This window comes from Sylvia atricapilla, chromosome 6 (assembly GCF_009819655.1).
Source record: "Sylvia atricapilla isolate bSylAtr1 chromosome 6, bSylAtr1.pri, whole genome shotgun sequence".
Classification (NCBI taxonomy): domain Eukaryota; kingdom Metazoa; phylum Chordata; class Aves; order Passeriformes; family Sylviidae; genus Sylvia; species Sylvia atricapilla.
The window spans coordinates 35,254,023-35,268,123 of record NC_089145.1 but is presented as its reverse complement, the minus strand read 5'-3'; the positions used below and the strand labels follow the sequence as shown (position 1 = coordinate 35,268,123).

The following is a 14,101-nucleotide window of genomic DNA, read 5'->3' as shown; positions in this document are numbered from 1 at the left end:
TAGCTTGATAAGTAAATAAAGCAGGGGAAGAAGGGAGAAGGGCCTGAATACAAATTCCCGTTAAAATCTTTCAATGGAGCCGCCAAGGGGAGGTAGAATCATTCCCTGGATTCCGAGCATCCGATGGAAGCAGCAAGGAAAACAAAGGAGGGGACGTTATTCCAAAGCAGAGATGAGTTTTGGGTGTTCAAACATTCCAAGGATTTATAAGCAAAGGGGAGAAAACAATAAAAAAAATCAGCCATTAGCGGCTTTTGCCTCCAACATGGAACTTCTGGAATATTCCCATTCCAAAATTCCTGTGCTCTCCCTCGGGGATTTAGGATTGTGATGGTCCTCAGTAGATTCTGCTTGAGCATCTCTTTGTTGTTTTTTTAGAGATCCTGGCTCCAAGTTTAGGGGGAATTTTCCCTGGATCTAAAGGTGTATTTTGGTGTGGCTGGAAAGGCCGGACAGAATGTTATTCCAAGGCAGAGATGAGTTTTGGGTGTTCAAACATTCCAAGGATTTATGAGCAAAGGGGAGGAAATGATAGAAAAACCAGCCATTAAAGGCATATTAATGCCTCAAACTTCTGGAATATTCCTGTTCCAAAATTCCTGTGCTCTCCCTCAGGGATTTAGGTTCGTGAGGGTCCTCAGTAGATGCTGTTTGAGCATCTTTTTGTTGTTATTTTAGAGATCCTTCTATGCCTAGCTCCAAGTTTAGGGAGGATTTTCCCTGGATTTAAAGGCATATTTGGGTGTGGCTGGAAGGGCTGGAGAGAACGTTATTCCAAAGCAGAGATGAGTTTTGGGCATTCAGACATTCCAAGGATTTATGAGCAAAAGGGAGGAAATGATAGAAAAATCAGCCATTCGCGGCTTTTTATGCCTCGAATGTGGAGCTTCCAGAATATTCCTGTCCCAAAATTCATGTGCTCTCCCTCAGGGATTTAGGATCATGAGGATCTTCAGTAGATGCTGTCTGAGCATCTTTTTGTTGTTATTTTAGACATCCTGGCTCCAAGTTTAGGGAGGATTTCCCCTGGATTTAAAGGTGGATTTGAGTATGGCTGGGAGGGCTGGAGAGGTCATGGAGATAGAATTATCTTGTCTGGAATGGGGAAAAAATTGGAGAATTTCCAATTATCAATTTCCAAAAATCAAGCATTTATTTCAGATAAAATTGGCTTCCTTACAAAGATAAGAGAAATTATTCCAGGAACAGCAGCAGGTGCCTTGTTGTGACCGTGATCCATAAAAATATGGAGAGTTCATGGGATTTTGGAATGCTTTAGGTTGGAAAAACCCTCTGAGATCAAATCCAGCCATTCCCAGCACTGCCAAGGCCACCACTTATCATGTCCCTGAGTGCCACCTCCGCAGGGCTTTAAATCCCTCCAAGGATGGGCACTTTTCTAAAATTTTATTGGAAATACAATATTTTCCAATATTACATTTTCATTGAGGATCCAGGAGTTTTTTGGGAAGTACAAGTGATTAATGTCAGGGTGATGAGAGGAAAACAGGATATTTGGGAGAGGCAGCTGCACAGATCTCCCTGAGAAAACAGTGGAGATCTGGGATATTTTCTGTCCCAGGGAAAATTCCTGTCTTTAACCCAACAGTTCCCTGCAAAGCTGCAGTCGCAGGAAACTTAGGGAAGCAGGAACATACTCATGTTCAATTTACGTAAAACACCTTGGAAGAATACAAAATCTCCCTGTGCCACCCTAGAATGGGTGGATTTCAGGAATTCTTCCCTCTCAGGGGTTAAAAACTGAGCTGAGTTCTTCAGAGAGGCAGAATGTCCTGCCATTCCCTGGTTTGCATCCCTTTGGGAACACGTTTTCCATCCTCTTCCTGGCTCTGAAGGCTGTGTTGACATGAGTTGAGCACAAACCATTGCTCCCGCCAGGTTATATCCTCCTTTTTTCAGCCATGATGAAGTTTTCCAAAGGCAAATGGCAGTGGGAGGTTGAGTCTGTGCATGCACACTGGATGTCGGGTATATTTTATTTATTTGGTGTTTTGCTGGAATCAAAATTCTGGTGGAGTTTTGAAGCTGTGAGTGTGAATTATTTAAAATCGGTTTTATTTGGGTTTAGGGCAGAACAGCCTGTTCTGGGTGTGGGGAGCTGGTTAATCCTGGGCTTGGCAGACAAAACCTCCACCGGAATGGAGGTAAAAGATCCAGAGAAGACGATTTTTGGTGAAGCCAGACAGCAGCTCCTGGAGTGGGGAGTTAATGGAATTGTGGACTATCCTGATGCCTCAAGTTCCAGCTCCCATGTATTCCAGGTTCTGTGCTGCCCAGGGGTGCAGCTCTGAGCTCACAGTCAGTGTCACTCAGCTCTGCACACAGCAGGGACACAAAACAAATCCTTCTCCTGCTGCACACCAAGGACAACTGGGACAAGTTTTCAGGCCCCAAAGCACCAACAAGGGTGGGCTGAAGGAAGAAAACAAGAAGGATGGGACTGCATCACCCAGAGCTGGAATTGGACAATTCAACCCCAATGTGCAAATGGACCAAAACTTATCAAAGTGTGAGACCTCATGACCAAGTGCCCATTTTGTGTCCATTTTGTGACCATTTTGGGTCCACCTTTGGTGTAGCCCTGGCCAGGCTCTTGTCCTGCCCAAGTAGTGTTCTTAAAGGCTATTTAATAAATATCTACTTCCCAGAAATCCTGGGAATTCTGTGTCCCAGTATTCCAGAGTGGTTTGGGATGGAAGAGACCTTCCAGACCATCTCATCCCACCCCTGGTCTGGGCTGGGACACCTCCTGTAGACCAGGTTGCTTCAAGCGCTGTCTGAGTTAAGACAAGGGTCTTATTGGTTTTATTCATTGTCGTTCCAAGGGATTTCCTATAACAGGAACTTGGGATAGTCTTGTCTCCTGGGACAAGCCCTAAACACTGACTTGGGCTGAGCCACTCTCCTGGGATGGGTCCTGAACAAGAACCTGGGCTTAACATGTTTAGTTTTTAGGATGTGCAAAGAAGAAGCCACCCAACCTCCTGCAACAGGAGGAGACCAGGTTAGTCCTGTCTCCTAAGACTTGTCCTAAATAAGAACCTGGGTTAGTCTTGATTCCTAGGATGGGTCCTACACAAGAACCTGGGTTTGTCCTGTCTCTTAGAACTGGTCCTCTTAGGACAGGTCCTAAATAAGAACGTGGATTAGTCTTGTCTCCAAGCACAGTGCTGAACAAAAACCTGAGTTAGTCGTGTCTCTAGGACAATTCCTAAACAAGAACCTGTGTTAATCTTGTTCTTAGGAGAGGTCCTACACAAGAACCTGGGTTAATCCTGTCTCTAGGACAGTTCCTAAACAAGAGCGTGGGCTAGTCCTGTCTCTAGGACAGATCTCACACAAGAACCTTGGTTAATCTTGTCTCTAGGACTAGTCTTAAACAGGAACCTGGGTTAGTCCTGTCTCTAGAACTGGTCCTAAACAAGAACCTGGGTTAGTCCTGTCTCTAGGACAGCTCCTAAACAAGAATGTGGGTTAGTCCTGTCTCTAGGACAGCTCCTAAACAAGAACTTGTGTTGATCCCATCCCTAGGCCTGGCTCCCCCCTCTAACACCCTCCGTCCCTCGGTGTGTCTCTGCAGACCCGCCCGCAGTGGAGCCGGCGTTCCTGGAGCTGCGGCAGGGCCAGGGCCGCGGGGTGACCATGAGCTGCCGCGTGCTGCGGGCTTACCCCACACGGGTACTGAGCTACGAGTGGCGCCTGGGCGGGCGCGTGCTGCGCACGGGGCAGTTCGACCTGCAGGACTCCACCGAGTTCACCGTCAGCAGCCTCTCCCGGGACTCCTACGGTGTCTACAACTGCAACATCATCAACGAGGCGGGTGCCGGCCGCTGCAGCTTCCTCGTCACCGGTAAGGAGGACTGAGCTTGGAAATTTTTTTTGGATATTTGAAGTGGTTTTTTTGGGTTTTTTTTTGGAAGGAGTTTTAGTCAGTTTGTTTGACTTTCTCAGGGAGAAACGCTCATGGAGCATTTGGGTTTTATTGGGTGAGACTTGGCAGGCCTCAATCAACAAAAGGGCCAGATTTTGAGATTTTGGAATCTCCGGGTTGGGAGTAGCCAAAAGGGGATACAAATAGACTTTACCAAATGTCAGCTCTTGGCTGGATTGGAGGTTGGAGGATTGGAGAAGCTAGGGTGGGAAAAGATGGGAACCAAATTAGCATGTGAAGGGAGCAATAACCAAGTGGAGATCTAATACTAAAAATGGGATAATTTGAGACCAGTGAATGAGAATTTTTTAGCTTTTAAAATGCTTTTAAAATTGTTTTTTTTGAAGGAGTTTTAGTCAGTTTGTTTGGCTTTCCCAGTTTCGCGTCAAAACTCCGCGCATGGAGTGTTTTGGTTTTGTTGGGTGAGGCATGATGATTCCCAGAAAAGGGAGATTCCCAGATTTTGAGGTTTTGGAATCTCCAGGTTGGGAGTAGCTGGAAGGACACAAATGGATACCAAATTTCAGCTCCTGGCTGGATTGGAGATTGGAGGACTGGAGCAGCTGGGTTGGAAAAAGGCTGAGAAGACAAGCCAAAAATGGAAGCCAAATTAGCTTTGAAGGGATCGATAACCAAGTGGAGATCTAATACTAAAAATGGGGTCATTTGGGACCAGTGAATGAGAATTTTGGGGGTTTTTTATGTATAAATATGGGGAAAGTCTGGTAAAAAAATATGTGGTTGGAATGATTTCTACTGCACATTGTGGGATGTGTGCATGGACTGATTCCCATGACATATCCTGGCCAGAATAAAGTTATTCAAGATTCTCCAACACTTAAAAGATGGTGCAGGAGAGTTTCTTTTATTCCTGAATTTCGGTGACAGTGTGGTCTTGGAGGCCCAAGACTTCCTCCAGTTGCCAAAAACATCCTCCTAGGTTGTATCAGCTTGAGGAGTCTTGTTGGGATTGTGATTGGTGATAAAAAAGGCGATTTAGCTCATTTGAATATCAGGATTTCTCAGAAAATGTGAATATTCCTTCTCCTTGCCACCTTTCAAAGTGGTTTTGAGGGAGACCTGAGAGAGTCATCAGGCAGCAAAATTCCACCGTTTGAAGTTGGCACTAAAGTTGGATTTCCTCTTCTATCCAGCTCGGAGAGCGGGGTGGGCACATCACAGGCTCCAACCACTTCTTTGAAAACATAGGGATGCTGGAATTTGTTCCTTTTCTCCAGCAGCAAAGGACTTTGGGAAGATCCTAGATCCCGAAGTTTTTTGGTTTTATCCCAAAACCATCAGATCCCAGGCTGGGGGAGGCTGTGCAGCCCACAGGATCCACCCGTGTTCTGTGATTAATGTAATGGAGCCAAGCTTTGTGTGGCTTTTATCTTGGATCTTGGAAAACCGGGGAGTTGGAAGTCTTGATTTTAACTCCATTGAGACTAATGAAATTAGTTGGAACTGGAAGGCTCTGCTGCCTGATCCTGCAAGGCCCAGTGCCTGCAGCAGTTGTGTCCAAGCCAAGGTGTCCTGATTCCTGGAATCCCATTGGGTGGAGGTTCATCACCCTTCCAGGCTGGTTTTCCAGACTGTTGAGGGTGAAGAACTCTCAGTTCCTCTGCACCAGCTGGGAGTGGGCTCAGTGGGGCCTCAGTGGAGACTCTTGGAGGCCAATGAGGGCAGCCTCAGATGCCGAGAAGAGTCCTGGTTTCTCCAAACCCACACTGGAAGGGGTTTGGAGTCACCTGGGATACTGGGAGGTGTCCCTGCCCATGGAAGGGGTTGGAATGAAAGTATCCTGAAGATCCAAATGTGTCTGGGATTTCTGTCAGGGCTATAGCCCTGTTTCAGCTCTAAATCCTCCCAAAAGCTGCTTGGAAATGAATGATGGGAAAAGAAACCAATAGAGAAGAAATGCAGGATATTGAAAGTAGGAATTCTAGAGGGAAAGATGCCCATCGTTGTTAGGGTTTTATCCCAGTTTGACTCCAGTTACAACCACCTGGACATGGGGTTTTCCTTCTGGAATTGCTGCCAGTCTGGCATCTGGGTTCTGGATTCTGGGTTCCCTGGATTCTGTCACTGCTCAGGAAAATGTTACTGGGACCAGTAGAAAAAGGATGTATTTAATGGCAGAGCTGCAGATCCCCTCTCAGTGGACACCTCCCATACCCATCTGTCTTGGGCATAAAGGAAAAAAAAATTCTCCAGCCCCCAGTTGGTTTTTCCCCTCAGTAAAGTTTGGTTTAGTAGAAAAAAAAGTGGATCTGCTTTCATGTGGAGATTTTTTCCCCATCTTGGACTTATCTAAATCCTTGGAATTGTCCAAGGCCAGGTTGGACAGGGCTTGGAGCACCCTGGGATAGTGTAATTTGTCCCTGCTGTAGCAAGGAGAGAGAGTTGATGAACTTTAGAGTCCCTTCCAACCCAAAACATCCCATGATGGGATTGGCAGGAATTTCACGCAGCACAAATATGGTGGGAACACAGCAGATCCCACAATTCCAGGGATTCTGCTCCATCCAAATGGGATCCAACCTCTCTCTGATCCCATTTAGAGCCTGCTGGAGGTGTTTTCACAGCCACCAACTTCTCCAAATCTTGGGCTTTTAATCCCAAAGGTGGCTCTGAAGGAAACCAGAAAAATTGTTTGGCCTCAAATGAGTAAATATGGTTGAATTTATTAATCAGAATTTGGATCCCAGATGTGAAAATCTGGTTCAATTTATTAATAGAGATTTGGATCCCGGACATGGAAATTTGTTCCAAGGCGATTATTTTTCCAGGACTGTGGCAGTTGGAGTGGTTTTAGCAAACCACAAAACTGAAAATGAGTCCTAAAATGATTTCATGATGTTTTCCTTTTGCCATCCCTCCCTGTGCTCATTTAGGGTTCGTCCCACCCTGCTAACTTACGGTGGATTAAGGATGATGGAAGTAACACTTTGACTTTCCTTAGACTTTTTAATGTTAAAACCCAGTTTATTTAGGAAATAAATTCTTTGCTGCTTTGCTCTTGGAGCAGTGTCTCTGTTGTGCTCCCGAATCTCAGCAGCACAGATGGAGTCAGAGCCCTGGGGAACTGAAAAGACTGAAAAAAACCTGGTGAAATGGTTAAAAAGGAGGCTTGCATTTCACTGGCAATGTGAATAGAGACAAGAAATCAGGCACTTCTTAGGCATGATGGGGAAAAAAAAATCCCAATAAATAACTGTAAGGCAGGAATGTGGCAGTTGTGTGGCGGTTTTGTTTCAGGGGGAATAATGGGCTGTTGTAACCCATTTTTAGCTGGTTTATTTCTGGTTCCTCGTGCAGGAAAATAGAAATGTGCCTGACTGGGGCTGCAGAAAACCATTGGCATGCTCAGAGAAAGCTTTTCAGCGCAGCATTTCAAGCAGCCTGGCTTGAAAGATTTATTCTGACCCCAGAGCCTGCAAAATCTCCTTTTTTTTCTTTTTTTTCTTGTGTATTTGGAGCCAGATTGAAGGAGATGAAAGCCAAATAAATCACACTTGGAAAAGGGGTTAATTTACAGCATCTGGGCCAACACAAGGCAGATGTAACCTGCCAGTCTCTTCAAAATAAATAAGAAGTGACAAGGCAAATTGTGTTTGTGGGGAAGCAGAGCTGAGTTCATGCTCCTCGCAGCTTCACCACCTCCAGATTTTATTCAGGGCCAGATCATATCCAGGGAGCAACAGAAAGTCCATCCCAGGGCTGTGGCTTCGGAAAACCCTGCCAGGGCTGGGAGCAAATAAATCAAACCAGAGCTGTAGGTGACACAGGAGCCTCCCTGAGTGTGAAAAACAAGGATCACTTTCTAGGTAAATTTTAAGAAATAGGTTTACTACTACTAATAAAAAGTTAATTAGAAGACAAAAAAAAACAAAGTGCAGCCGGCCATGTGACTTGGCATTTAGCCAAGTCCACAACCTGCTATTTCAGAGGCTTTCTTTAAATACCCTGTCTATTTTATCAGTCTTGTTGAACATTCATATTTTTCATAAACTAGTTTCCATATTCCAGGAACTGTTTTGCATGGCCCGTCCTTGGGTCCACCATTTTAGAACATGAATGTTTCTGGGCTGTGTCTTCATTATCACCTCCAGCTTGGGCCTTGGGCCCTACTTCCTTCAGATGGGAGATGCTGATAGCTGCTATATCAATAGCAGAGGCTTCTTTACATGTTTATTGGATGTTATTTTAATTATACAGACAGTTTAAGCGTCTTATATAAACAGCAGGGTCTTCTTTACATGTTCACTGGATGTTATCCTGACCAAACAGACAGTTAAAGTACACTGTATTAATACAGCATAACTTTCTAATACAACACATGTAGTATTCATTTCAATATTTGCAAAAAGCCAATCATATAATATATATTTATAACACTGGGGGAAGGAGGGCTGTGAGCACAGGGAGCTGCTGCCGCCCTGCAGCAGCTGCTGAGATGCCAGAGGCTCCTCCAGGACACACCTGAGCCTTGCTGGGTCATGGCCTGGCCTGGCCTGGCCTGGCCAGGAGGGACACCCAGGAACAGATTTTTCACCCTGACTTGGGCTTCTCCAGGCAGGGTGGGCTGATCCCCGTGTTCTGCAGATTCCCAGTTTGTAAAGGAGACATGAAGTGGGATTGTCCTCTTCTTCTTCTTCTTCTTCTTCTTCTTCTTCTTCTTCTTCTTCTTCTTCTTCTTCTTCTTCTTCTTCTTCTTCTTCTTCTTCTTCTTCTTCTTCTTCTCCTCCTCCTCCTCCTCCTCCTCCTCCTCCTCCTTCTCCTCCTCCTCCTTCTCCTCCTCCTCCTCCTCCTCCTCCTCCTCTCCTTCTGTCTTCTTCCTCATCTTCCTCCTTTTCTTCTTCCTCATCCTCCTGCTTTTCCTCCTCCTCTTTCCACTTCTTCTGCTTCATTATCATTATTCTGCATAATTAACCAGGGACAGGACAAGAGGGAATGGCCTCAGGCTACACCAGGGAAGGTCAAAGTTGGATTTTGGGGGAAATTTTTCATGGAAAGGGCTGGCAAATACCACTCGGGGCGACAGTGGAGTCACAATCCCTGGGATTGTCCAAAACTCATGGATGTGGCTCTGGAGTCACAGTGGTGACTGTGGGGGTGGATTGACTTGATGATCCTAAAGGTTTTTCCCTGAACAATTCCAGGATTTTCTGTGCCCCTGGGGAGCCGTTTAGGATTAGGATTACCTACAACTGAGTTTACCTGACAAGTCCTGGTTGAATATTTCTCCTCATTCTGGGAATTTGACCCGCTTGAGCTGGAATTTGCTCTGCTGGGGCTGCCCTGGGCTGAATTTGTCCCCGAAGTTGTGTCCAAAAGGGGATTTTTAGGTTTTTTAGACAATATTTTATTCCTGATCCATTAAATTCTTTAATCACATTCGTGTGGGATTCCTTCCTTAATTTCCACCAGGAATCTCTGTCTACAGTGGATGGGGCTGGCTTGGCAGGGCTAGAGATTTAACATTAAAATTCACTATTTCAATTATTCATCACAGCTCTGGGTAGGACTAACCAAAGCTCCAATGGCATTCTATGGACTTAATTCCTTTTATCAACCAGCTCCTGATCCCACCAGCGAGGGAAGGCAGTTTGGAATATTAATTCCTCCTTGTTCCAGCCTGTGGAATTTTCCTGCCGTGGGATATTGCGTTAATTAATGGGCTCATCTTTAATTATTTACTTTGTCTTACATCACCCTGTCAGTGCTCCCAGCCAAATGCAACATCAAGCCAATCAAGGACTAATTATGGAGGGTTTAATTGTTTAGGCCATGATCAGAGCTTTCCCTTTCCTTGGTGCTCTTGGAAGCTCTTTGGAGCTGGATTGAGAGCCGAGCAAACCTGAAATTGCAAACATTATTTTTCCAAAAGGAATTTTTGGAAATGTTCCATTTCCAAAACAGACAAAACTGACATTCCAAATATCCCTTTCCTTACCAAGACCCCAGGAAGGGATTATCCCCATCCATGGCAGCCTTCAGAAATAACTGAGGTTGGAAAGGACCTTGGAGATGATCCCGGTCCAACCTTGCACCTCTAATCCGTGGGTACCTTGCATCTCCTGCCTTCCCTTCTCCCAGAAAATTGGAATATGAAGAGATGTATGATGGATCATCCCTTCTGATGATCCCAGAATGCCAGAATCCAAAGAGTTCTTTGGAAACTAATTTTTTCTCTAATGCAAAACAACAGTAAGTGCCACCTCAGTGTTTATTACCAGGATTTTGCCTTTGTTCCTGTGCATTTTGGGGGTGTTTTTTAAGGCATTTTTTCCCTCCTCTTCTCACCGCTTTGCTGCTGATGGGAATTGTCCAGTTTGGATTTGAAATGCCTCTCGTCCCTCTCTGTTTCCACCTGGAACAGGGAGAGCTCTGAGGAGAGAAATCCCTAAATTCAAGTGTTGGTTTTGTCACAAACTCCTCAAATCCCAGTTAAGGGAAGGGAGTAATGAATCCATATCCCTCCCATATTCCTGTGACAGGCAGGTCATTGTTTCCCAGGTTTTTCCAGCCCTTTTCTGATTCTTCTCACTGCCAAATCCATGCAGAAACTTCAGGATGCAGAAATTCTTCATCCTGCTTTGGTTTCTCTCTAATAAAAAGCATCTTTTCGACCTTTCCAGGAGGATAACACATGGAAATACTTTTGTTTTCCAGGTTTTCCCTGATTTTTGGATATTTTAAGTGGCAAAATGGAGCACAGCACACCCTGGATTGGGTTTGCCCCCACCCCATTTCTTACGGATGGGGCAAGGATCTTGTTCCATGAAAGATCTTGGAATAATGGAATGGTTTGAGTTGGAAAAGACTATAGGAAGAGACATTTTTAATAAAGCCTGGTTGCTCCAAGCCCCATCCAGCTTGGCCTTGGACAATTCCAGGGGTGGAATATCCACCCTATCCCTTGGTAAACCCTCTCTGTGGATTTAAGTCAATGTGAACTCAGATTTAGAGGATTTAGGAATGTTTTGTCCTCTCTTTAGGAAAAAATTCTTAGTTTTTCCCACATTAATGAAAGATGAAGGCTGGAATGTGCTGGTGTCCTCTCATTTTTCCTACTCCCTGAGAGATTCCCTTTCCTTGCCCTGTCCAAACCGCAGCTAAGTGATTCCCTGTAAGATCAGGGATCTCTCCAGCTGCTTGGTTCAGGAATTTCTGCCTCAGTGTTTGTTCTGCTCCTAGTAGCACTGCGGTCCTCAGCATGGAGCTGGAATAATTTCCAAATTTCCAAATTCCCAGAGAATCTGTGGCTGCCACTTGTGTGAGCTTTAAAATCCCAAATGGAGCTGCAGTAGTGGTGAAAAAAAAAATCAAATCCTTTTCCATTCATCTATCAGGAAAAGGGTTTTTTATTTTAATTAAAAACCTTGGAGATCCCAACAGAGCATCTCCTAAAAATGTCCAGCAGGAAAGATCCTTTCCAAGGCACACAGAGCCATGGGAATTGTTTCCTGCTGAATTCCCACACAGTTTTGGAGGATTGGGATGAGCAGGAGTTTTGCCAAGCCCTCAGCAGCAGATTCTGTCCTGCCCTAAAAACTTGACCGAGGCAACTTAAACCACAGGTGGGAAAGTGGGACAGGCAATTCCCACTGGGAAACAAGCATTTTTCATGGATCTCCTGGTCCAGTGCCCAGCAAAGGCAGTGGCTCTCAGCCAGCAAACATCTGCTTGGGAATTATTCCAGAGTCTGGAAATCTGGGATTTTTACTTCGTCAGAGGAGCAGGCAGACAAATTTTAGGGAATGGGACAAGGTGGGATTGCTGGATCTCAATCCTGCTTTTCCTATCAGCACCAAGGACAGGAAAATAAAATTAATTCAGTCCATTCCAAGGCTGAAGGATTGAATTCCAGGATGAAGGGAGAGGGTGGCTGAGGTTTTCCCTCTGCTCCAGATTTCTGAATCCTTCCTGCGAGTGCCCTCAAGGGAGAAGAAAAATAAAGGGATTTCACTCCAAAAAGTCATTGCTGGATGTGATCCCAAATTCCAGACAGATCTGGGTTGGAAGAGACCTTAAATCCCATTTTTTTCCACCCCTTTCCATGTCCAGGGACACCTCCCACTGTCCCAGGCTGCTCCAAGCCCCAATGTCCAACCTGGCCTTGGGCACTGCCACAGGTCCAGGGACAGCCACAGGGATGGGGAATTCCTTGGAAATCTGCATTTCAATCTGTTTCTGGTTGCAATTTGCTTTGGTTTCTCCCTCTAAAATGATTCTGTGTGGGATGTGGGATTATGGGCTGCCTCTGGAGTGGCTGAAGCAGCCAAGAGTCATTGGATTTGTCAGGAATTTGGGGAGCCCACAGCTGGGAAGGGACAGGGATAAGGAGGCTGAATGCCAAGAGGGGAGAGCTGCAGCTTCCTGGAAAACCCCAAGAAGTTCGGGAAGCCTTGAGGGGCCTGGTTTGAGCTGGGATCCGTGGATGGAGCCTGGGTGGGCAAGGGCAACTCCAGGTGTGTGGGATTCCCTATGGGAATGCACTGGAATGCTGAGATTCCCATGGGCTAGAGACAATCCAGGGGCTGCTCCTGTTCCTTGTGTTTCTCCAAAGATTCCACAGAGCTGCACCCTGTCCTTGCTGCCTTTCTCTGTGCTCTGGTCCGGATTTCCCAGGAGCTTCCCCATCTCCCCCCGTCCTCAGAAGCCACATTTCCCTTCCTGTGCCTGTGGTGATCTGTTATTATTGATTATTTAATTGATTATTTACAATTCCAGTCCTTTCCCTGCCTTTCCTTCAGGAATCAGATGTTTGGTGCTCCCTGAAAAGTGACACCACTTCCTCCTTCCTCCCATGCCATTCCCATGGGATTTCTGTGGGATCTCCCTGGGATTTCTGCAGGATTCCCATGGGATTTCTACGGGATTCTAATGGGATTTCTGTAGCATTCCCACTGGTGACACATGAATTGTCACCTCCACCCTGAGCCAGGGATTTCTTTGGAATTGTGGACCTCATTCCTTGAGGAATTGCTTCCACACCTGTAGTGTGTATAAAAAATGAAGGCGTGGAATGCTGGCAAGGTTTGGATATCTAGGAATGGGAACTTCCCAAATCTCCCCTATCCCAGATTCCTATCCCAGGAATCTCCTGCTCCTGCTAAAACTGGATTGATTTATTTATCCCTCAAGGCAGCACCACGTGGCTCCAAATTTCGGGAGATGGAGCTGAGGAACACCTCAAGTTCAGCTCCTGGGGTCAGGATCGGTGGGATTTGGAATTGCAGGAAAAGAGGAACGGGAGCTCTTGCATGGCTCAGCCAGCAGATGTCACATTTGGGTATCTCTGGGGAGGAGTTTGATCCTCGGGAAACACCCCAGGGAAAGCAAGGAACCCGGGAAGGGCACCTGGAGAAGGAATCTCATGGGTGCCACTGGAGCATTCCACGTTTTCCTTTCTTTGGGATGCTGGTTCCTGTGCCTGTAATGTGAACCTCTAAACCCACTGGAGATGGACAGATCTCGGATAAATTGAAATTTGTGCCTTGATCAGGCATTAAAAAGTTCATTTTATTCCCAAATCATCTCTTCCCTGCAAGTTCCAATATATTAATAATTCTATAAATATTTTAGGAAGAGATTTTTCTGGGAAGGGTGTGAAAATCTCATCCCCAAGTTCCCAGTGGGAGCAGCAGGTTTGGGGTTGTCTCTCCCTGGAATTCCTTGGAGCAGCTGCATCCTCCTCCACCTGTTGGGGGGGATTATTTATTATTAGTATTTTAATATTATTAATATTTTGTATTTATATTTTTATATATTTGGGTGTATTTTATATTACTATTATTAATATTTAATATTTTAACTCTTCCCTGTGCTGAAATATTTTCAGCTGCTCAGTCCAAACAGTTCCAAACCTTGGAAGTCACTCCCAGAGGATTAAAGGAAGGTGACACCTGTATGAACATCCTTGAGGTCCCTTCCAACCCAAATAATTCCCCAGTTTTCAGCTTCTGTGGTTATGGGGAGGCTGGAGGTGACTGGGATGATCCAGCTGCAGGATTGAGATGAGGAGCAGATCCAGGAGGAGACAGATGTGGCCTGTCCCAAATGCCAATGAAGAACAAAACATCTTCTCTCTCTTCCTGAAGCCCTTCCGTAAAATGGAGACCCTGAAATAAAGCAGAGCACGGG

At 45.5% G+C, this 14,101-nt stretch overlaps 1 protein-coding gene across 1 annotated transcript in view; it reads left to right on the top strand.

Moving 5' to 3' along the window:
* MDGA2 (MAM domain containing glycosylphosphatidylinositol anchor 2) overlaps positions 1–14,101 on the top strand; it is a 207,185-nt gene that overhangs the window by 148,283 nt on the left and 44,801 nt on the right. The window contains exon 9 of the mRNA XM_066321469.1: positions 3,602–3,871. Within this exon, the coding sequence (XP_066177566.1) occupies positions 3,602–3,871 (270 nt within the window). The remainder of the gene's footprint in view (positions 1–3,601; positions 3,872–14,101) is intronic.